General features: G+C 51.7%; 1 protein-coding gene across 5 annotated transcripts in view; it reads right to left on the bottom strand.

Moving 5' to 3' along the window:
• Positions 1-1,095: 1,095 nt before the first annotated feature.
• The window catches only part of LOC116940367 (uncharacterized), a 51,015-nt gene continuing 27,173 nt past the window's right edge, over positions 1,096-24,937 (bottom strand). For all 5 annotated transcript variants that reach the window (XM_076065763.1, XM_076065762.1, XM_076065765.1 and 2 more), the window contains 8 exons: positions 22,687-22,776; positions 16,970-17,013; positions 14,593-14,843; positions 14,265-14,335; positions 13,445-13,602; positions 12,891-13,035; positions 9,743-9,886; positions 1,096-8,993 (listed from right to left, as the gene is read on the bottom strand). In XM_076065763.1, coding sequence (XP_075921878.1) covers positions 8,472-8,993; positions 9,743-9,886; positions 12,891-13,035; positions 13,445-13,602; positions 14,265-14,335; positions 14,593-14,843; positions 16,970-17,013; positions 22,687-22,776 — 1,425 coding nt within the window. In that variant the 3' untranslated portion in view covers positions 1,096-8,471. The remainder of the gene's footprint in view (positions 8,994-9,742; positions 9,887-12,890; positions 13,036-13,444; positions 13,603-14,264; positions 14,336-14,592; positions 14,844-16,969; positions 17,014-22,686; positions 22,777-24,937) is intronic.

The raw sequence follows: 24,937 nt of genomic DNA, 5'->3' as shown, positions 1-24,937 counted from the left end.
GTCGCGGTTAGCGCGCTGTGCTACGAACCCGGCCACCAGAATTTGATTCCCGCTCACGGCCAACACCAGTGACGATTATCTGAATGGGTCCCGGGACTATCCTAGGTTAGCCTCAAATGAGTACCTGGTGCGGTGTAAACATCGCCACTAGGGAGAAAAAGGCGGCCGGGCGTGGTGATGGCCACCATAAACCTCGTGTGCCGTGTCGGCCTTCATAGGTGCTCGCTAACAGCACTTGCCCTAACTGTCTATTAAGGCTATATGGGGGTCTTTGTATTTGTGCCTGTCTCATGCCGCGTATGCCTCTCCTCTGTGTGCGTGCTCAAATGTGTAAATGACCAGGAACACCCGACAAGAGTGTAACAGTGCTGGCTGGACAACCACACGTTTCAAACAACAATAGCAGCACCACCACCACCACCACAGAAACGCGTTAAAATCTTCTGCATTATGCAAAACACCATCAGCAGTTCCTGTTGCTCACCTTTATTGTGATGGTGGACAAAGACAAGAGGACTAAAATGCAGTTCTTCAGGAACTGATCATATTCTTTGGGTCTTTCGGTAAAGTCACGTAGATAGGTTCAAAGAAAATAACAAAAAACTACGACGTTTCGATCGCAACACAAGCGGTCGTCGAAACCTCGTAGTTTTTTTTTATTTTTTTTTATTTTATCCTGTCTACGTGACCTTACCGAAAGACAAAAATAATATGAATTCCTGCAGTCACGAAAGTTTTAAGTCAATATTGAACTGCTAATAGTTTGTTTTCATAATGCACTGAGGCTGAGTGGCCTTTATACATTTCTGTTGTTTGAAACTCCGTGTGTGCGTTTGCCTCACTGTCTCTGTCTCTCCGTGTCTATCTCAGTCCGTGTCCATCTCCACAGCTTCTCTTTCCCCTTCAGCATGGGGCCTCAAGCACCAACAGTACCCAGTTTCATTGTTCATAGAATGTCAGTCAACTGAGGCTACGAAGTTTGCTGCCAAAGTTTTGCTTCCTTAGGTGGTACCAATTAAATTATTCTTCTGGCTCATTCACTATATGCGCTGGCAGTATTTAAAGGACGTACAATAAGTAAATGCATAACAATAATTAGTAATTACACGATTTATGTTTTATTAAAATCTCCACCAGAGAATCGCGTTTCTTAAGCGACGAACATCCAACGGTAGAAAGCAGCTTAGACATCCTCCTACACCTCCCGTGGGTTGGTGGATCACGCAGAGATCTGTGACACTATTCCCCATGGGTCGGTGGATCATGCAGACTTGTGAACACTCCCAAACCCCACGCTGAACTGCGAGGTGCACAGGAGATGGCAATACAGCACGTAGGTTGACGAACCCAGGATGGCGTTAACCCCCTCTCGTCCACGTGGCGGGTTGTTTTGGGTTCTCCGGTTTCATCTCCCACGTGAAGTTAAAACAAAAAACCCTCCTTATTCATTTTAAGGTATTCCCAAATATATCAAGGTTCTTGTGAAAAAAAAGTATTCATAAAAAATATACTTTAAAGTTACGGTCAAGGGAATCATTACAGTCCTCTATTGATGTCACGTTGGATTGCCGTATAATGAATAATATAGTCCATGGGGATTATGCCACGGTGATGCCAATGGGTCATTGTAATGGCACGCTTGACCAAACTTTCAAAGCCATCTTTGCGTCGCAATAACGAATTTTGCAAACGTCACGTGGGGTAGCCTGGGACCCACCGCCGAGATTGTGTGTAGCTACAAGAGCTGCATAATAGAGTTTGTTTTGGATTAGATCGCGTAAATTTATAAATGTGTCGTTAAAACCCGCCACCACCCGACACAGCCAACTAGTAAGGGTTGTCACATAAACAGAATATGCCAATTCGTCACTAGTACAGCACACCGGTGTGTTGGAGAGCCAAGCCACAACATTTACAATCTGAGTACGACGTTTCGCCAGTAATTACATCTAGCTTCATCAGGCGACAGCCAGATTTGTGGAGAAGTCTTAACTGTTTCGTTCCTTATATAGAGGCGTAGATGTGGTGACCACACTTCTGCGCTCTTGCGCAATGTGTGTGGGGGGGGGGGGTAGTTTACCGAGTCAACGTACATTATGCATGTACATTATGTATGTTCTGTTTACGTGACAACTCTTACTAGTTGGCTGTATCGGGTGGTGGCGGGTTTTAACGACACATTTATATATTTACGCGATCTAACCCAAAAAAACCTCCATTATGGATAATATTGGTCGCGAAAGCCTACGTGTTAAACCGACAAGATCTGCGTTTATGAGTGGAAGCCAAGCAGGTTTAATCCCGGATAGAGCTTGTGGTGGGTGATCAGCATGCATAAACAGCTTGATGCAGGGCTGCATGGTGGACAGTACAGGAGGCAGTGTAGCAAAATCAATTGTTGTTTTGTACTTCTATGTCTCCAAGTCTATGCCTTCCCCAGCTAAACAAACCTGCACTAACCAGCATGGTGAAGTATGGTCAAACAACCCTCCAGGACCCACGCGGCGTGGGGAGGCCTCATCCACCAGTGGAAAGATAAAAGGGCCGCAAATGTGTTTCTTTGGAGGGCCACACACGGATTAGGTAATATGAAACTGTGATCACACTGGGGGGAGGTATGCATCGACTGTGTTCGATATGACTTCAAAGACAACAGGTGACAGACACCGCGTGCTAAATTAGAAAGTTTTGTCAGGCCAAAATGATCCCCTCTACTACCCGCTTAGTGCACATCACGAACTTGCAGTGATGGTTAAATATCGCTTGCTGTCCTTTAAGTATCGTGGTATGCCTCATTTGGCCACTGGCCGTATGCGGTGATGTCACGAATCGTGTGAAATGAAGTCACGGGCCGCGTGAGATGAGTTCATATAATCTGAAGTCGCGGGGCATTGACGACCGTCAGTTACCGTCCCTGATTTGAAGTGTAGGGACGTGGAACTCTTTCATGCGAGTGCGTGCCATTGCCACCAAAGTGCCCTCTCTCGAGTGTGCGATGTGTGCACAAGTGTTCACTTGTGTTTCAAGTGCTTCGCTTCATTCCACGTCACAGTGTACAACACAAGTGGTAACCACTTTAAATTATGTACAGTAGTATACACGTGTATGCGTGTGTGGTCTTTCTTTTTTAAATTAATAGATTTTTAAATACGTTTCCGTTCTCATCAAAATACAAACCTCATTTGAAATTACAAATAACTGGGGAAAACAACTTCTAATCACAAGAAAAATTGGAAATAACTTATACCAACGTACAATATATACATACGCAATGCACAAACCACAGTGATGACTGATGGATAAACCACATGGCAACGATGGTGCTGCCACGTGAAGATGATGGTGCTACTACGTGGTCGTGATGGTGCCACCACGTGGAAACCATAACGGTACAAAGTGGCTGAAACGTTCTGCCACGTGGAAAAGCTGCGATACGTGTTGTTGCCGCATGACATTGATGATGGTGCTGGTACGTGGCGACGATGGTGTCACGTGGTAACGATGAGGTGTTCCATCAAATTACTACTGATGGTACCCGCCAAGTGGCAACGGCGGTTCTGCCACGTGGAGGATATGGCGCAGCTACGTGGCAAGGCAAGCAACGGATCTCCGTCATAGCTCTCACGGCACCGACGTATTACAACTTTTTTTAGGGCGATTGCGCGGTGACGTCACTGCAGTGCCAAAACGACGAGCCTGAAAGTAACTTTTTTGGGGAAATCAATAAGGAAGCTTCAAGCTCGCACGTGCCAGCACTGGGCACACAGCCTACATGCGCGTAGCTACGATCTAAGAGCTTCCTGTAGTAATCTGCCAGAGGAAATCTTGGCGCTGATAATATCCCCTGTCGAAGATTGTTGACATCCAATGGCTCGCGCGCACATGTTAACGCGGCTGCCAAATACAAACCCAGACCATTGCTAATCTCACGATCCTTCACGGTCCACCACCACCACCACCAATATCACCACCCTTGCCCTGTCTCATCCCAGAGTCTCCTCTGGCGTTCCCGAGCGCCCATAATTACAGGGTATTTTGTAGAGTTTGCTGATCTATAGTTTTGGGAAACATTCATACAGAATAAAATTTTGGGTTTATATAACGTCGTAAATTCGACCCCCATAATCGCGATGCTGAACAGCAACAATTGGCATATTTTTTTAGGTTTTTATGTAGACAGATAGTCATAGGTCTCTCTGTAAGTTTATGGGTCTCTAAACGAGTCTATCGGTCTGTGTGTGTGTGTTGAGGTGGCCGCATGGCTAAGTGACTGGTTAGCACTCTAAGCACGCACCAATGTTGAGATCTCAACAGGTTTAAACAAGCCTCATCGGCCACACGGCATGGGGAGGTCTTCATCCACCAGTGGATTCACCAAGGGCCTGTGTGTATGACTTTATTTTTTACTTGATATGTGTGTCATGTGTGTGTATTAGATATCAAAGACAAAGATCCCCCGTATAGCCTACACAGGCTGTTGGGGCAAGTACTGTGAGCAAGCACATACTGAATAAATGCCGGCAGGGCACACGAGGGGTGTTTGGCCAGCATCACGCCCGGTCGCCTTTCTCTTTGTCGTACTGTGTACGTTAGAATATACTCTCTGATCTCCAATAGGCTTTATCCAGTCCATCTATAATTATCATCTCACTCTCTCCACGAACAGTGATGTTTACATCAACTATACTCGTTTGAACACGTAGAGCATTTACAATAAAAGATACATCAATCCACTCGCTTACAAATATCTATAGAGAAAAAATATCATCACTCGTGATAATCGAAGAAAATTAATTGTCTCACAAACGTGGATAGATTGGGAGGAAAGGTGGAGGTTGTTTAAATGTAAATATACAAGCCCGAAGCAACAACACGACCTCAGCTCTTATCTCGTAGCTCCACCGTACACTTGGCCGCGTGTCCTGGGCTACCCCCATCGGCTCCCCGCTGACCAAGTCTGGAACTCACAGCAGTGATGAGGCGAGCGCGCTCTGGTGGCGGGGTAGCTACGAGATACGAGGTCACGTTCTTGCAAGGTCGTGTTTCGTGTAAACTAAATACTACACGGAGATGGAGGCTGTGCCAGGGGGGTCCAGACCAAATGCCCCGCACGCCCCACTCTCACAAGATCAACTGGCGATCTTTTAAACATAACGAACTGTAAAGTCGACGGTAATTTTAAGGCCGGCGGATCAGCTATGCATTGGTACCCCCGACCCCCCGCCCGACCCTCGTGGTGTTTGGACTCTATTCATATTGAGCCCCAACCCCCAAATCTGAAATATCCAACGGGTTGGTACCTACAAATACTGTGTAGTATATAGATCCCTCTGTTCAGCCTTAGAGACTGTTGGGGAAAGTTCTGTGAGTGAGCAGCACCCGTTAGGGTTGGTGCACAGGGTTGGTGCACAGCAAACACAACCATGCCGTGAACAACACAAGCACATAAGCACTCATGTACCAAAGACAAAGATCCCCAGTATAGCCTCGAACGAACTGAGTGCAAGTGCCACTCTCGAGCACCGATTAAGGCCGGAACGGCACACGAGGGGGTGGGTGGCCAGCACCACGCCCGACTGCCTTTGTCTCCCCAGTGTTGATGTTTACACAACGCACTAGGTACTCATCTGAGGCTGAATCGACCTAGGGAAGGCCTAGGACCGGTTCAGATAATCGTCACTGGTATTGGCCGTGCAGCCACCCTCATCCATCCACTCCCGTGCATCGAAGCACACCTCCAATGCTCATAGAGCCAACCTAAGGCACCCCTATTGTAAGCAGGGAGAAGACCCCTGCCGTCACGGACACAAGAGTTCGTGACAAGAGACGGGGGTGGGGGGGGGGCTGATTACAGAGGTACACGACTCTCCCTGCTGGTACTAGGCGAGGGGAGCCGGCGTCGTGACGGAGAACTGGGTGAGGGGGTCGGGGTCCAAGTCAGGGTTTAACTTCAGCCGCGCACGGCACACCACATCCAGTACACATCTCGCTATGGTCGTGGCTACTAGTCACATGGCCTGCTCCTCCAGTCTACCAGCGACCCGTAAAGCACTCTGTGAGAAACACGGAGGCATGGGGTACAACGGGGAAACGAGCCCCTGCCCCCTTCTCCTCCACCGGGTAGAAAACGGTGACCCCTCAAAGGTCACAGTAGTCACGAGTCACGTGGGCGCTCGGCCACGTGGAATTAGTTCCAGGGCAGATGAAAGGAGGGGAAGAGGTCTGGCGTGCTTTGTCTCGCCTCAGTGAGCAGCACCAGCGCGCACAATGGTCACGTGAACAACATCTAAGGGAATTCATTTCAGACGGAGCTGTCCGGGGCTAAACTCCGGAAACGAAGTGGGGGGTGGCGGCGGGTGTGGGGAGGGGTCTGGTGGAATGTAGGCTTGCGGGACTACTGGAAAATATTCCGTGAGAAATGAAACCCCCTCTTCATATCAACGAGGACAACAAAGCGAACGTGAATGGCCAATAAGGAGGCAACGTGACGCCCCTCAGGACGCAGGCTGTGAAACTAAAACAGCCTCAACACATTGCTCAATAACCCTGCCTGCACAGGGAAAGACACGTCTCGGGCAATGGCCCTTGTTCGTGTGCTATGAAGAAGGGCCATTGCCCGAAACGTTGCGTGGTGTGTTATTTTAAGGCCATAGTGTTGACGAATGTATCGAGTTTCGTGTTGTTTGTGCGCCACTCTCAACACAGCAGCAGAAGCAGCACCACATACTTGGTGACAGATTAACCAGACGCCTGTGTCTTGTGGATATGCATCCTACTGCAACCGAATCTCCCTGAATGATGCTCATCTCGTCAAATTTCAGAAGCTAAGCAAAGTCGAAGCCTGGTGAGGTCTTGGGTCTGGTGACCACCAGGAGCTTGGCAGCTGTCGAAGTGGCGCTGCGATGCCTGCGGGAAACCAGTAGATGGCAGTAGAGACGGGAGATACAGTATGACACGTGGTCTGCTGGCTCGCATTGCACGGGAGATACAGTACGACACGTGGTCTGCTGGCTCGCATTGCACGGGAGATACAGTACGACACGTGGTCTGCTGGCTCGCATTGCACGGGAGATACAGTACACGTGGTCTGCTGGCTCGCATTGCACGAGAGATACAGTACGACATGTGGTCTGCTGGCTCGCATTGCACGTATGTGGATTGAATCTGTGCGGAGCTTTGAATGGAACACTGAAAACGCGGAGTGGCTAAATAGAAAGAACATGGAATGGAACAGTGAAAAAAATCACGGAGCGGATCAGAGGAAAACACGAAGTGGATCACTCAAAAATATGGAGCTGATAAGTGGAAATCAAGGAATGGATATAAAGTAAACACGGAGTGGATCATTTACAAAAACGGAATGCATCTGTGGAAAATACGGTGCGGATCACAAGACAACAATGAAACACGTGGACTATATCACAGGAAAACAATGAATGGATCACTGAAAAATGCGGAGATTAGACCACTATTCCCACCCCAGATCTAAAGCTGCAGTCTTCTCAGTCCGCCCGCACTGCTCGTGTATTAAACGGCACACAGCAGAAGGGAGCACGCCCCTCTCCATCACACGGATAGATGCTGGAAACTGAGGCTCCTTACTCCACTGGGTATATACTCCAGGCCGCACTTCACGAACCACACATCATTATCGCAAGTGCACACTCAGTGGTGATTCTATTTTGGGTATTCTAGGGAGCTCCGTTCCCACCGCCCCCCTTCCCTAACCAACAACAGTGCCCCCAGAAAGTCGCGTGTGCTCCCAAATTCGGAGGCAGCTGGGGGGCCACTCGTGTCAGGTTCAGAGGTCATTTCCGACACCGCTGTTGGACTCCAGCTCACTCCTCGCCAACGCTTCTTTCTTGCAAGATACCGCAGCAGCAGCACGGTCGTCACCACGCAACCCCTAGGTCCGGAGTCCCACTCGTTGAGTCCTAGAACCACCGCTAGCTGCTGCCTCGACGCAACGGCGCAGAAACAGCGCCAGCAGCCGCGAGCCACGGGCGCCTCTGGGTTCATAATGTCCGTCTCTCCTCACGGCGCTAGGAGCCTCCGGCGCCGAGATGCTGCAGGGCTCTCAAGCCCAGAGTCGGCCCATGGAGCCGCGCGCTCACGTCGAGTGGCGATTCCCCGTGCTCTCTGCCCGCTCAATTTCGCTTTGGCGTAATCCTCTTCTCATCCCACTCGGGGTGTGGATAGTTATTATTATTAGCCCGTGTGCCCCCCCTCCTCCAAAGTTAAGTGATGCCCCCCCCTCCCATTCCGTTACCCCATCTTCACTGGGCACGACACCCAGCACTGGCTCGCACACACAGCGCGTGGTTGAGAAGCCCCTGACAGAGACAGCTGGGCGGAGGTGAGCAAGGGGTCGGTTGTGGTGAGCGAGGGGTCGGTGGGGGAGAGAGCCAAGCGATGATCCCCTCTCTCCACGGACTCTTGAGTGAACTACCTCCCCCCCGCACTGAGGTCGCTCACCTCCGCAGTTTCCCGTTGATGGCCTGTCTGTAGCTGCGCCGCTCAGACACGTTCCGGGGGGCTCCTTTACCGCCCGCCGCGCCCGACGCAGTCTGTCCCTGCTGCTCCCCCTGCTGCTCGCCCTGCTGCTGCTGTTGATAATCTTGCTGCGGCTGCTGCTGCTCACTCACAGAAAGGCTAGAACAGGTCTGGGGCAGGGTGCCAGGACTCTGGCACAACTCCCGCCCCTCTCCTTGCCCTTCCTCTTGCCCTTCTCCTTGCCCCTGCGCAATCCCTTGCTCCCGCCCGTGCCCTTCCTCCAGGCGTTGCCCTTCCTCCTCATGCTGCTTCGGGTGACGCTGCTGAGGCTGCTCCGCTCGGTGCCGAGAGCCTCGCCTCCGCTCCGGAGCCGCGCCCTGCTCGCTCTCCTGCCCCTGGCTCTGCCCAATGCCCAGGGCAGCCTCCACCACGGCCAGGTCGTCGGTGCCGGCCGCAATCTTGTGTCTCAGCAGGCGTAGGTACGTCTCGTAGCGCGTCTTCTGCTCAGACGCACGGGGAGCGGAGGGGGGTGGGGGATTTGGGATCGTTTATCAATCACACGTGGGCCGCGCACGGACCGCCCACAGTGGCCTGGCGCTCGGTGACCAGCTCCTGATGGAGTGCTCGAATGTGACAATGCAGACCCTGATTCTCCTTCTCGTGTCCTACCACCACCGTCAATATGTTTACCCAGTATTGGACACGTGACGATGAAGACAATGATGGTGACGATGATGATTATGACGTGGCTCGGTCTGCAAGCCCTGACGAGATTCCCCACGGTGCACCGGTCCCGGGGGAGCCGGCACAGCGGTGTTGGTGCGGCGCTGTCTGCGTCTCTCCGCGGTGACACGCCCGCCGGTGTCGCTAGAGTCGCCACACAGTCCGCACGCTGACTTTTAACCCGCCCACTCCGAGGAACATCCATCATTCGGGGTTCGCAGATTCAATTCAACTCACTGGGGCCGTGACGAGAGCGTTCCTGCTTTGGCCCCCGAGACCCCCCCCCCCCCACCTGGTGTTGAAAGGTGCCGTCCCGTGTCCGTGATACGGATCCTGCCTCCAGGGGGAGCCCTCACACAGCGCAGCTCAACCTCAGTTAAGTAAGGACAGCCGCTGGTGCGGTTGCTTAACGTCTGTGTGGTGCCGGTCACCGACCCCCCTTGAGAGGCGCTCGCTACCAGTGCTCATCCCGACGTGCTGTAGAAGGCTACGTGGGGATCTTTGGCACACACGTGCAGGGGTGCACCTCGAGCAGCAGGTAGGTCTCGCGCAGCCGGTGCTCGTGCTGCTCCTTGGAGCGCGAGCGCCGATCCGGCCGCGCCTCCTGGTGCTGGGCCAGCTCCGCGCAGAGCGCCGCCAGCCGGTCCGCGTGGCACCGCATCTGCTCCTCCTTCCAGCGCCAGCAGAATCAGCGCCAGCAGAAGTATCGGCACCAGTCGTACGCGCATCAACAGCGGCAACAACACCAGCTCAAGCATCAGCAGTATCGAAACTAATTGTATATTTTCGGGCGTCTTTACTCAAGGCGCTGGACATGGCTTACAAAAGAGTGACAGGGGCGTGCTACAAGGATTGAGGAACGATTGACAGTGATACAGGGGTACTTAGGGAACAGGAAAGGGCTTTAGGGGTGGGAAGGAGTGGAGGGGCGAAAAGGAAGAGAATGGGCGATAGAGAAGGGGCGAGGCTTTAAGAGGGGAACGGAAGGAGGTTACGGAAGGGGACTGCTTCATGTACAGGGGACATTGATTCCAGTGGAGGGGTGCAAGGAGGGAGAAGGCTCGAACATGGCGATTGGGCACAGGGGGACGGAGGGACAGAGAGAGAGAAGATTGGGAACGAAGAGGGTGAAAGCCGACATGGAAGGAGATGACAGAGTTCCAGCAACACATTCACCGTCATCAGAAGCAATGTCAGCAGCAGGAGCATTCGCAGTATTAACAGCAGTTTAATGCAGCAGTTGCTTCAACAGTATCAGCAGCATCAGTATCAGCAGCAGTAGTAGCAAAAGTGTTGACACCAGCAGTACAAAGCATCATCATCAGCAAAAGCAGCAGCAGTATCAGCAACATCACCATCATCAGAAGCAGCATCAACAACTATTGCAGCAGCCGTGTCAGAAGCAGTGCCATCAGGAGTAGTGATCTCAGCAGCAGCAGGAGGATTAGCATAATTGGTTTGAGTAACAGCAGGCTGCTGCAACAGCTGCACCAGCACTATTAACACCAGTAGAAGCAGCAGCAATAGTATCAGCAGCGTTATAACAATTATCAACATGTTATGATCGTGCTAATTATCATCGTCATGTTTTGGTGGTTCATTGTAATCACCAACAGCATCAGCATGTCATTACTTCCACCTCCATCATCATCAGCACCATCACATACTCATCCCATTATCCTTACTGTCCCCCCCCCCACACTCACACTCCCCCCCACCCCGTACAGCCGTCTCCATCCACAGCCCTCTACCACCCCCACAGCCACCCCAGCCTCTCTCGCACGAGGACATCGTTAAACCACAACGCTTCGGAGTCAAATATAAAATAACTCCCCCCCCCCATCCTCCTACTGTGTAAGCCTGCAACACCTGGCAAGTTCACCAGCATTGATTCCAGCAAGCTCGACTCTGCTGATGAGAAAACTCTGGGTGTCAACACCGGTCCAGAGTGCTGCTTGTCTTGCATCGATGCTGCTGACGTGAAGCACTCCCAGAAGGCCGTGCGGCTGACGGGTTGTGTAAACAAAATACTGTTTTACTTTGTGGAAGGGCGGCTATGTGAAGGAGGCGGCGGATCGTCTGCGTGAGTTTATTTTGCGTAAGCATCGCCGCTTCAGCGGATTTCAGCTCTAATAGATATTTGAAAAATAAAGCTGACATTTAGCGCGAATATCGTCCTGCCTGTGTAAGTTAACGATACAACCATTGTTGGCTTGTGCTTGGCATGATCTCAAAGGCAAAATCTTCACTTCCAGGCCCATTAAATATTACGGTCTGCCGGGTGATTGATTTCCCTACGAGGGCAGGGTCAGGCTAAAGTCCTACATCGCTCCACGTCTCGTGCTAAACACTCACGCTCACCATCCCCATCACTCGTCCGCGCACCAAGTCACTTCCCCCCCCCCCCCCGTGCAGTGTGACTCCGTCGCCAATAGAAACCGGATGAAGCCGGCGAGCACGGACTGGTGACGAGAATGGAGTGGTTGTATGTTCCATCGAGCTAATCCTCCCCCATTACACCGGGGGCGTCTCACATCGCTGCACATCATCGCATCTCAACGCGTTTGAAAGGGCGCACCCCCAGTGGCAGCTGTCCCTGTGCAGCACGAGGCGACTCGGTACCTGACGTGCACAGGGGCTTTCGGCTGCCCGTAGGCAGGAGAGGGGGGCGGTGATGGCCGCTCCGCATCATCCCAACTGAGTGACCTACGGGGGCCGTTTTCGAATTTGGGCAAATTTGGACCCTGACGTCAGTGTTCTGTCAGCCAATTAGTGATGAGTGTTTCTACACGTGGGAAGAAACCGGAGCACCTGGAGAAAACCCACTCGTGCGAGGGGGCAACACTCTATCCCATGCAGTAGACAGTGAATACATTAGTCCGCCACATTGGTGCGCGATACACCAACCCTCGCGGCCTCCACCATCGCCCGGCTATGACCTGGTGGCCAGGAGATGGTAGTACAGCAAGTGGGTTCGCGGACTCATCTCTAGGCAGACCTTTAGAGAAGGCCATCCCCTTGTTTGTGTCGCGAGCCCCTCCGGTTTTCTCTCACTCAAAGCCAAAGAGCTCTGTGTGTAACCAGAACGCGAATTCTGAGCTCCATAGCCAATAATGGCTCACCGGGGAGCAATTAACACAACCTCCAGGACCACACCGCCCCCCCCCCCGGGTGTTAATTTGTATAGTACAGAGAGAGCGCAGGGTGAGAGATTGTGATGGGTTTGATGTAGGTCACCATGGCAACCGCTGGGCTTACATATTTACAGCCCACGGTCGATCCACTGCTGCATGAGGGCCTCATGCCGTATCGGTCATGGTAGGGCGGGGGATGTTTGGCCATACTTCCTCGGCCACGTTTAGCCCCACCCACCTGAACCCCATTGGGCTGGGATTTGGCCCACGAGACCAGACCAGACATTTCACTTTGTCGGTACCACCCGAGGTGGAGTGACCCCAGCAATTCCAATTAATTTTTTCGACTATTAGTCGGGTTATCAAATACGTCACCGTTATTAGCTGTATCAATGAATCAGTATAGCTAAAGTGTTGCTACCTCAGGTGGTACCAATATCTGCTCTGGTTCATGGACGAGGTGTGTTTGGAGTGGTGGGGTTGTCGCGTTCGGGGTGTTGGGGTTATGGCGGTAGGGGTGTAGGTTTTGCGTTGTCTCACGGGAGGCAGCTTGGTGGCCATGGACGGCAGAAGAGGGCGGCTGAAGCGTTTGGTGGAAGCCGTGGCCGCCGGGAACGGAGGCGAAGAGAACTCCGCAGCCACCACATTGATCCGGAAAATCCACGATTCCATCTCCTCGTGGCTCCTGGGAGGGAGGGGAGAACTCAATTTGTGGTGTTGGTGTTGGTAGTCGAAGTGGCGATGGTGGTGGGTGTGGAAGTGGTGGGGCTGTAGTTCTGCTGGAGGTGGTGGTTGTGATATCAGTTGTAGTTGTTGCGCTGCTGGATGCCACCGCTGGCATCGCGGTTGTCGGTTGTAGTGATTGTGGTTGTAGCCGTGCGTGGTGCACAAAGTAAGGAGGAGGATGTTGGTGATCATCCTCATGATGTTGATGATGTAGGAGGAGGAAGTCGGTGGTTATGAAGATTATGATAATGGTAGAGGAGGAGGGAAGAGAGATAGGGGGAAGGGTGGAGGGGGGAGGGTGGAGGAGGGTGGAGGGGGGGCAAGGGGAGGAAGAAGGGGTGTGGCGCAGGGGGAGAGGGCTTCCTCACGGTGCCTGCAGGAGCAGCACCCTCCAGTCGGCCGTCACGAGGCGCAGCACGTGGGGCCGCTTGCCGTAGTCGCGCGCCATGGAGGCGGCGCCGTGGTGGATGCTCACCGCGTTGCGCAGCTCCTCGTCCGTCAGGGGACCCACGGGGCCCTTGTCCCCCTGCAGCGCCACCACAACCGCCACAGCCGCACTGACAAATCCGGCACTGCGGTGGCACGCGCCCGCGTTCCGGAACTTTCGAAGCAAAGGGGTCGCCGGATCACGCGAAGATTCGCGAAACTTCCCATCCTGCCAGGCTGCGAGGCGTGGGTGGTGTTCTCCGGCTACTCCGGGCACTCCGTCCGCACACACGGGGTGCGGGGTGTTCAGTGAGCACGGCGGGCCCTGTGACGGTGGCCTCGCTGCACTTTGCCTGCAGCTCTTTGCAAGCAAGAAGCTTTTCGGGGAGACGGCGTGCTGGGGGGTTAATGGGGATGTGGGCAGGGGGCCTGGGGGGCAGTTACCTGGTGGAGGGTGAGGGGCCACACCTGCCTAGACTCGAGTCCCCCCCCACCCATTCTGCCACCGCCACCGCTGTCTGCTCTTCCGTGCGTTTTGTAACCGAGCGCTGCGGCCAGCTGCCGTTGTTTGCATGGAGCGAGCGACAGCTCGAGAGGTCGATCGTCAAATGTGCAACATCTGCGGGACCCTCGCAGAGGGAAGGAAGCAACGGCGTGCTACGCTGCTGGCGGTGGTGGCCGCCAAGGAGCTGTTACAACATTTTACCGGGCCGCTCCGCGGCCCCCCACACCACTCCTCCACCACCCCCCACTCACACTCACCTTGTGCAGGTAAAGCACCATTCCCCGCAGCGCAGCTGTGAATGCCTTCCAGCCGCGACGACCTTTGGGAGCTGAAGGTGTCGGTAATGGAGATAGGGGACACAGCAGTGACTCACACAGCCAGTAACTGACCAACCTGCCTATCCACCCACCCATATAGCCACTTATCTACTTATGTACCCACTCATTCAAGCATCTATCCACCCGCCCACACACCCTTCCAACTGCCCGCACACCCACACACCCAGCCACCCACACACTCAGCCACGTACCCACCCGCCCGCCCACCCACCCACATACCAGCCCACCCACCCACGACCACACTCACTGCGCCGGCCGTCGATGTCGGCGTGGGTCTTGCGCACCAACAGGCCCTGCTTGTGTGTGGCGGCGCCGGGGTCCGGCACCAGGTCCAGGAAGGGGTTGCTGCCGCTGCTGCTCAGGCGGCCGGGCGTGGGGCGGCTCCCGCCGGAGCCCCCCAATCCCAGGCGGCCCCCCGAGCCGTCCCGGCCGCCCCCGGGGCGATCCCCGTGGTCCTCCACCAACTCCGAGAGCGAACGGCGCAGCTCCTCATCGTCACTACCGGGGGGTGAAACACGTGATGAGGAGCATGATGATGATTGTGATGATCGTGGTAGAGGTAGTTATGGTGATTATGAGGGTGATAATGGGGATATAAATTATTTTGGTGGTAAGGATGGTGGCGGTTTTGATTATTGTAATGTACAGTGAGGGAAAAAAGTATTTGATCCCCTGCTAATTTTGTACGTTTGCCCACTGACAAAGAAATGATCAGTCTATAATTTTAATGGTAGGTTTATTTGAACGGTGAGAGACAGAATAACAACAAAAAAATCCAGAAAAACGCATGTCAAAAATGTTATTAAATGATTTGCATTTTAATGAGGGAAATAAGTATTTGACCCCTCTGCAAAACATGACTTAGTACTTGGTGGCAAAACCCTTGTTGGCAATCACAGAGGTCAGACGTTTCTTGTAGTTGGCCACCAGGTTTGCACACATCTCAGGAGGGATTTTGTCCCACTCCTCTTTGCAGATCTTCTCCAAGTCATTAAGGTTTCGAGGCTGACGTTTGGCAACTCAACCTTCAGCTCCCTCCACATATTTTCTATGGGATTAAGGTCTGGAGACTGGCTAGGCCACTCCAGGACCTTAATGTGCTTCTTCTTGAGCCACTCCTTTGTTGCCTTGGCCGTGTGTTTTGGGTCATTGTCATACTGGAATACCCATCCACGACCCATTTTCAATGCCGTGGCTGAGGGAAGGAGGTTCTCACCCAAGATTTGACGGTACATCGTCCCTTTGATGCGGTGAAGTTGTCCTATCTCCTTAGCAGAAAAACACCCCCAAAGCATAATATTTTCACCTCCATGTTTGACGGTGGGGATGGTGTTCTTGTGTTCATAGGCAGCATTCCTCCTCCAAACATGGCGAGTTGAGTTGATGCCAAAGAGCTCCATTTTGGTCTCATCTGACCACAACACTTTCACCCAGTTGTCCTCTGAAGCATTCAGATGTTTATTGGCAAACTTCAGACAGGCATGTATATGTGCTTTCTTGAGCAGGGGGACCTTGCGTGCGCTGCAGGATTTCAGTCCTTCACGGCGTAGTGTGTTACCAATTGTTTTATTGGTCACTATGGTCCCAGCTTCCTTGAGATCATTGACAAGATCCTCCCGTGTAGTTCTGGGCTGATTCCTCACCGTTGTCATGATCATTGCAACTCCACGAGGTGAGATCTTGCATGGAGTCCCAGGCCGAGGGAGATTGACAGTTCTTTTGTGTTTCTTTCATTTGCGAATAATCGCACCAACTGTTGTCACCTTCTCACCAAGCTGCTTGGCAATGGTCTTGTGGCCCATTCTAGCCTTGTGTAGGTCTACAATCTTGTCCCTCACATCCTTGGAGAGCTCTTTGGTCTTGGCCATGGTGAAGAGTTTGGAATCTGATTGATTGATTGCTTCTGTGGACAGGTGTTTTTTTATACAGGTAACAAGCTGAGATTAGGAGCACTCCCTTTAAGAGTGTGCTCCTAATCTCAGCTCGTTACCTGTATAAAAGACACCTGGGAGCGAGAAATCTTTTTGATTGAGAATGGGGTCAAATACTTATTTCCCTCATTAAAATGCAAATCAATTTATAACATTTTTGACATGCGTTTTTTTGGATTTTGTTGTTATTCCGTCTCTCACTGTTCAAATAAACCTACCATTAAAATTATAAACTGATCATTTCTTTGTCAGTGGGCAAACGTACAAAATCAGCAGGGGATCAAATACTTTTTTTTTCCCTCACTGTAGATGGTGATGATGATGATGATGACATAAATTATGTTGGTGAAGTCAATGATGGTTTGATTGGAATGGTTATGGTGGTGTTACTGGTTAAGATAATGGTGGTAGTTATGATGATAATAATGATGCTGATTAACATTATTCATATAACGATGATGATTCGGCAATAGCTGTAATGAAGCTTCTGCATCTGCTGATTATGCTAGATGCTGTTGCTGATGATGAATGCCTTTCACTGAACACGCAATGTGTTTTACCGAACTCCAGTCCCATCACCTCCACTACGTAAAAGCATTTAAATGTTTACAGTGGCAATAACGCATACGGCCAATGACAACAAATGCAATAATTATATGAAATTAAATAATAACAACAGATGACATCACTCACATGGCCCATTCAAGCTTCTCGTTCTTGATAGAGTTGTACAGTGCCTGCCACCCACACAAACAACAAACAACAATAAAGCGCTTAATCCAAAAGAATCCGATTCCAGATCGAATCACGATGATCACAAATCGTGACGATGAACCGAGTCTCCAGGAGCAGGTGTTGTTGGGGGGGGGGGGGGGTATCACGTGATTAAAATTCTCTCATCATCAACATCGTCAACATAATTTTCACCGCCATAATCACCACCACCATTGACCCCACTACAACCAGCACCATCATCAACAGCATCATCACCTCCACCACAGCAACAGCATCATCACTCCACTATCAACATCGTCAACATCAACAACAACAACAATATCCTTCGATTTAAAGCTTTCATGACTGCAAGGATTCATCTTCTTGGTTCTTTCGGTAAAGTCACGTAGAATGAAGAAGGCTACCTGTGTTGTGGCCGAAACGTTGTGAGAATTTTATTGTCTTATTTAGTTTTATTGTTTTATTCTCATTCTACGTGACTTTACCGAAAGAACCAAGAAGAACAACAATATCATCAACAACTTCACCATCATCCCACCTTCCTCTCCGACTCGGGATCGGCTTTGCCCCCTCTCGCAGTGGGCGCCCCACGTCGCCTCGTGGGAGATACCGCCGGAGCCCTGCGGGGAGGCCGAGGATTCTGCTGCTGGTGCGAGGGGGGCCCCACCGAGCGTGCCGAGCGAAACTCGGCGACTGCCACAAGGCCCCCCGAGCCCCCCGTGCCCCCTAAGCCGCCGAACCCCGAGCGGCCCCCCAGGTCGAGCGGGGGGTGCAAGCGGGAGAGGCCCACGCACGAGTTGGCGCTGTTCACTCCGATCATCGTCGGACTCGTCGTCACGAGTCGAGGCGACGCGGGAACCCAGGGGCGCGGCGGGGTGGAGGTGCAGACAGCAGTGCTCACCGGTCTAGATCACCAGCTCTAACTATCTCTAACTAGCTCTAACCAGCTCTAACTAGTTCTAACCAGCTCTAACTAGCTCTAACTACCACTAACCAGCTCTAACTAGCACTGACTAGCTCTAACCAGCTCTAACCAGCGCTAACTAGCGCTGACTAGCGCTGGCTGCTCTGGTAACCCGCAATATTTCATTCATTCGCTCTTTATTACATTAACATGGCGCAACCATTCAACTTGGAAAGCGCATTCAGAGGCGTGGCAGGCTCGGCAGGGGGAGGCCACTGGAGGCGATCAGCCTTGGGGAGACCCACAACACCAATCACTGTCACACCTGGATCACCAGCAATAATTAACCAGAACAAACAATCCTAAGCAGCCTTAACCAGCACCGACAACGCTGATTAGGCAACCACTACCATCTCTGATCATCCCTGCCGCGTGAACGATCCGGCAAAGAATATCTCTCTGGCGTTGACCTTCCGCGATGCTTATGGGACCACAACCCCTAAACTGCATCCATTGGACAAACCACGCCAGCAGCAGATGATGCGGATACCTGGTGACGACGACGATGATAATGCACAGATGGGAAATTAAAACCCCAGAACAGATTCAGAAATACGAATCAATAGGAGACATCATCACCACAGCGATTCACCACCACTCCGCTACTCCTGACGCAATCATCTGGCTCATTAACCACCTCGAAGTAAAATTATAGATGTTGCTCAACATCAATATCAGCCTCGCGAAGATGAAGATCATCAGCCCTAACTAACGAGCTCTCTACTGAACCACATCAGAAGATCGCGCGGTGGATCTGGCTGTCGCCTCCTACACCAATTGACGATTCCGAGTATCCCTGGCAGTACGACTGCGGTGAGCGCTCTCACGCCATGGACCACATAGCTACGCCCAATCTCAGCTTTGATCAGTCGCCGCCGTCAGAATTCAAGATAATTCACCACGAGGCAACTCCTCCTGGAGCCATCCTCTGGCTCAGCCACCAACCTCGACACGACGCTAGGGACGCAGAAGAAAACCCTTTACGGTCCATAAGCAGCAATATCAACACCGATCAGTAACCATCAGCACTAACAAGTGACAGCGGATAGCCACCACGCGCATGGCAGGCAGGGACCCCTCAGCCCTAACCACTGCCCCAAGGCTGCGGCTCCCCGCCGCCCCTACAGCCCCCCCCCCCCCCCCCACACACAGGGCGGCTCCCTGTGAATGGCTGAGCTCACGGCTGAGTGAATGAATGAGCGAGTACGGGAGAATCACAACGCGAATGTAGAACGCGGTGACGTGCGACACCCCCCGCCGCGCTTCTCAAGAATGAATGAGTGAATCAAATGCCGAGCGAGTGTATTCGGGAACGAACAAAATAAATGAATTATTGAATGGCTCAACGTATTAGTACATCAATTAATGGATGCATATCCGAGATAATTAATTGCACTGCAACGAGAGTTCTCATTTATTATTATCAAGCGTCTATAAGAGCTCACCTCAACAACACATGTACCAGTGAATGACTGAACGAACGAGTACGTACATGTAAGAATGACCGAACAGAATCATTAATGTCTCAAGCAACGAGCGAATTCGTTAACGAATCAAATACATAAATTAAATCGCAATTTGGATTCACGAAGCGTCTTAACGCGACCGCCTCTCAACAACGAATACGCGGCCTGAGCGGAATGCGTCACCGAGCGAGCGAGCGAGCAGCAGACCGAATGGCCGAGTGAACGAATCCACAAATAAATAACCGACTGAACGAGCGACGGAATGAATCAACGAGAATGTGGTGAGAGACGACGCTATGCCGAGACCCAAAGCGGCGCCACCGTCCACGTGTTGTGAGCAGATGAAACGAGCTGTGTGTGCTTGCACCGAGAGCAGCAGCAGTAGTCACCCGAGCTCTGCTTGCGAGAGCAATGATCTTAGACTATGGACGACTGTGCTCTGATAGGCAGCACCCAGCGCATGCATTGACAGTTGCTGGATAACCGAACGCAATCGCTGAATGAAGCAACGAGACGAACGAGTTGGAATTGTCGTTGTTGGATGTACATCACCAAGTGTGTTTATTTCAATCTACGAATGAATTAAGGAACGAAGATTAGGTTAACAATGACTGAGTTGACGAACGGCTGCCTGGAAATGATATGGGCTGAGTTACTGACTGATGGAATTAATGAAGAGATGAATTACAGATTAAATTAATCAATAACGGAAAGAGTAACAATGCATTAATAATAATTAAACTTACTTGGAGCGTGTAGAGAAACGGACAAAGCAATTTTCGATTACAAACTCGGAAAAATGATTGAGTGAATGAATGACCGAGTAACTGAATGACTGGATGAATGAAACAACAAACAGCAAACCCTCTCCCGCCGCCTTCTTATCTCCCACCCCCCACCCCTCCGCCCCCCGCCCCCCTCGTTGAGCGTTCCCGGACCCCCCTGAGTGCACGAATCAACCTCACTGCGGGCTCCCCACTGAGCCCACACCGTTTACGTCGACACAGAAAATCATAGAACTAACAACAATAACATCAGCCGCGACATACGACCACGTGTTGCTAACCCGTCACCGCACGTGACCAGCACGTTACTGGAGCGTTACTGCCATCCCCACAGCACCACGTTACACGCACAAACCGCGCTACTCGCTGCACCGCTGCGCCTGTTGCCGAGAGCGATTGGCGGTCACGGCGAGCGAGTCCGGCGGACGGAGCGCGAATCTAAAATGAAAGCGCAGATTCACAGGGAGGGGGTGGGGAGCAAGGGGAGTTTCGGATCTCTGCTCCAACCCTTTACCCTCCCCCCTCTCCCCTTTCCTCTCCCCTCCGCTCTCTCCTCTCTCCCCTCCCCTCTCTACGACACCTCTGGAGAGTCGATGAGACGAGTCTGGGCGACAAGGTGCGGCGATGATGCTTCTCCACTCCCAGCTCCGCTCTCTATTCTCGGCTCTTCCCGTCTCCCGCTCATCGGATCCCTCTCCCTGCCCAGCTCAGCCCCCTCAACGCAGCAGCTGCAGTCCCCCCCCACCCCTCTACCACCACTTTCATAAACAGAATTCACACCACCACTCTCTCTGTCTCTGTAGCCCCTCTCTCTTCCTTCCCTCTTCCTCGGTGTATGCGCCGTCCAATCCCTCCCGAGTCGCTCTCTCCGCTTGCTCCTCGCTCTCTCCGCTTGCTCCTCGCTCTCTCCGCTTGCTCCTCGCTCTCTCCGCTTGCTCCTCGCTCTCTCCGCTTGCTCCTCGCTCTCTCCGCTTGCTCCTCGCTCTCCCTCGATGCACACTCGCGTCGTCGTCGTCATGGCAACAGCCTCACGCTCCTACAGCGGGCCCCACTCGGAGTGTGCGCTGGAGAGCGGTGGCGCAGTGCTTAGCACACTGCGCAACCCGAGCTCGATGCCCGCTCACGACCAACAACAGTGGCGAATATCTAAAACGGTCCTGTGCCTCCGCTAGGTCGACTCAGCCTCAAATGAGTACCTGGTGCGATGTGTAAACATCGTCACTAGGGAGACAAAGGCGGCCGGGCGTGGTACTGGCCACTCCACCCCCTCGTGTACCGTGCCGGTCTTTATAGGTTCTCGCTAACAGCACTTGCCCTAAATGTCTCCTGAGGCTATGAAGGGGATCTTTGTATTTGAATGAGTGTGTGCTTAAGTAAGCGGGTGAGTGTGTGTGCGTGAGTGCAGCAGTGTGCATGAGAGCGAGCGTGTGCGCGTGTGCGCGCGTGTGCGCGCGTGTCAGAGAGTTGGTGTATCTGCGCACCGAGCGGATAGATGCAGGTGGTGCATCTGCCAGTATTCTCAGTCAGTCAACCCATGACACCTGGGTTTCTCCGGTGACCTCCTGCTGTGGTTACTTCACCGCCTTAGAGCGTGAGTGTGTAACAGCGAGTGTGTAACAGCGGGTGTGTAACAGCGGGTGTGTAACAGCGGGTGTGTAGCAGCGGGTGTGTAACAGCGGGTGTGTAACAGCGAGTGTGAACGCGTGTCCGGGAGTGCGTGGAGGGAGCAGCCCCTCGCTCGTGCAGCAACAGCAGCAGGGACTGGTGTGCACTCGGGCTGGGAGGGGAGCGAGAGACAAACAGACGCCCTCCCCTTCTCATAATAAACAAAAGACAAATACTCCCACCACGTAGCCTACATAGGCTGGTGGGACAAGTGCTGTTAGGGAGTACCCATTAAGGCTATCTGACACTCTCACCACTCATATTACAGTCACCTGATTGTGCTGTACACACACACGCGTGTATCCAACGCTGTGGAGGTCACGGTTTGACTGATCACGCACCGATTTGTGAAACTCTGAAACGCGTTGGCTTGTGCAGTGGCCATGAGGTGGCAGTATCATCAGGTGGCCTCGTGAACTCATCCGTGCGGACCTTTCAGTGTCACTGCCTCGTATGCGTGGGGGAGTGGTGGGACAGTTGTTTGCACACTGTGATAACGTCACTGGAAAGAGACATCTAAACGGGTTCCTGCCCCCCCCCCCTTCCATATTTACCTCTTTGCAATGACCAGCATGGTGAAGTATAGTGAAACAACCCCCAACATAAACACCGCGTGAAAATAAATCATCCAGCAGTGTATTAATGAAGGGATATTCGTGTTAAGTATTACACCTGTTTTCGATCCACCAACCGTCGCTGCTGCCTCCACAGCGGCTGGATTCCAGACAGCCACGTGCATAGCCACCACCACCGCCCCTCGGATGTAAGTACTCTGTCATCGTTGTTCACAATTACCTTGAGTAGGTCCCGGGGAAAATCCTGCCCGCTGTCCAGTCCCTCCAGGTTCCCGATGAACTCTTGGCAGGTCATACGTTTCCCGATATTCTGCGCGCCAATCACGAGCACAACAGTGGCCAACGATTAACCAATCGGAGACATCGATTCCCCAATTATAGACGTCCGTCCCATTCATCAATACTCTTGCAGATCAACGGACCACATGTGATAATGACCGTGCTGACGATAATGTGCACGACGTGTCCTTTAATTATTTTAATTGGCTGCTAAACGGAACGTGTTCCACACGGTTAATTGAAATTAATAGTTCTGAATGGAGTGTAACTGTGAAATGATTTTTTTTCTGTCACAGATGAGTGGTGATGTATGGGGAACGGAGTTCACTATAAGGCAAGATTCTGCAATGCGTGCTGAGATCACGACTATAACTGTCATAATGATAAAGTCATATTCTTGGTTCTTTCGGTAAAGTCACGTTGAAGGGAAACAATAAAATAATAAAAGATATAAAACAATACAATTCTCACGACGTTTCGACTGCAACACAAGCAGTCATCATCAGGTGTGAAAACCAACGGCAAGAACATGTGAAAGAAGTGGCGGTTTGTATTTATTTATTTTAAACGTTAGCACAATGGATAGCGATTTGACAGTTTGTTTAGATGGACGAGTCCATCTGTGTTCGGAAAAGAGGGGGGAGACGAAAAATTAATGTATGCTATCTGAAAGCCACCGTAAGCGTGAATAATCAATTAAGACCCGAAATGGTTTATCAAATCCTTCCAATGATTGCTAAGCCAGAATCCATCTTCTCGGTTGAAATTGTCTCTGTGTTTGTATATGTGGATAGCCTCATGAACGAATATCTCATGGTAGCCAGATGGCTTGCAAAGAACCTCTGTCTTGGAGAAGTCAATGTCATGTGACATGGATCTTGTGTTTATTCAAGATTTTGGAGATCTTTTTTGTGATCCCCGCAATGTAGGGTAAAGTGATAGTTTTGAAAGGCTCCTCAAGAGGGTCCTTCTTCATGGTTTGAGTGATAGCTTTGCGGATTGTATAGTCGGAGTAACCATTAGCCTTAAGAGCTTGGTGTACGTGCTTGAGTTCACTGCCTATGTGTTCCTGGTCGGATATGTATTGGGCTCCATGGTGCAGAGTCTTGATGAGAGAATTCTTCTGTGATGGATGGTGGTGGGAATCCCGTTTCAGATAAGCATCCGTATGGGTAGCTTTTCTGTAGACAGAGTGGCTCATTGAACCATCAGGTCTCTTTTTATTAGGACTTCTAAAAAAGGTAGCTTGCCATCTTTTTCGACTTCCATGGTAAATCTGATGGCTGGGTGTATGGAATTGATGTGGTCGAAGAATTGGTCTAGAGCAGGCCGGCCATGTGGCCAGATGACAAAAGTGCCATCCACATACCTCTTCCATAAGGTTGGGCGCAGAGTGGCAGTCTGGATGGCGTCACTCAAATTTCTCCATGAAAATGTTGGCTATAACCGGAGATAGGGGGGAGCCCATTGGGGTGCACTCAGTTTGTTTGTAGAAAGTTCCATTCCAAGTGAAGTATGTATTGGTTAAGCAGTGTCTCACCAGGGGGGGTACCTCAGTGTTTAGTCCTTGATGAACCAAGTCTTCAATGATTGCGATGGTGTCCATCTAAACAAACTGTCAAATCGCTATCCGTGGTGCTAACGCAAAAAAATACAAACCGCCACTTCTTTCAAATGTTCTTGCCGTTGGTTTTCACACCTGATGATGACTGCTTGTGTTGCAGTCGAAACGTCGTGAGAATTTTATTGTTTTATATATTTTATTATTTTATTGTTTCCCTTCAACGTGACTTTACCGAAAGAACTAAGAATATGAATCACTGCAGTCACGAAAGCTTTAAATCAAAATAATAAAGTCGTTTATTTTTCGAAGAGAGCCTCGCCGAGGAACCTTGTCACGAGGGCTCTGCTGGACGGCGACGGTGATAACACTCAGAGATTCGCGCGGTCGGGTGTACAACCCACTCCGCTGTACTACCATCTCCTGACCAACTCTGATCCCGGCGAGTTTGGGAAGATTCACCGATCTGGTTACGAACCACCAACCATTGCCTCCAAAGCTCTGGACCGTTGGCTGTGCCACCACGCCCGGCTCACATTGAGGCCTGCTACGGAGCACTTCGGGAGAGCGATGGAGGCTTCGGGCCAGTGCCAGCTGACGTGCATGTCCCGCTATTTACGGCGCACGTCGA

Source organism: Petromyzon marinus, chromosome 8 (assembly GCF_048934315.1).
Source record: "Petromyzon marinus isolate PM22_M1 ecotype Great Lakes invasive population chromosome 8, UKy_Petmar_22M1.pri1.0, whole genome shotgun sequence".
In the NCBI taxonomy this organism is placed as follows: domain Eukaryota; kingdom Metazoa; phylum Chordata; class Hyperoartia; order Petromyzontiformes; family Petromyzontidae; genus Petromyzon; species Petromyzon marinus.
This window is presented reverse-complemented; position numbering and strand designations above follow the sequence as displayed.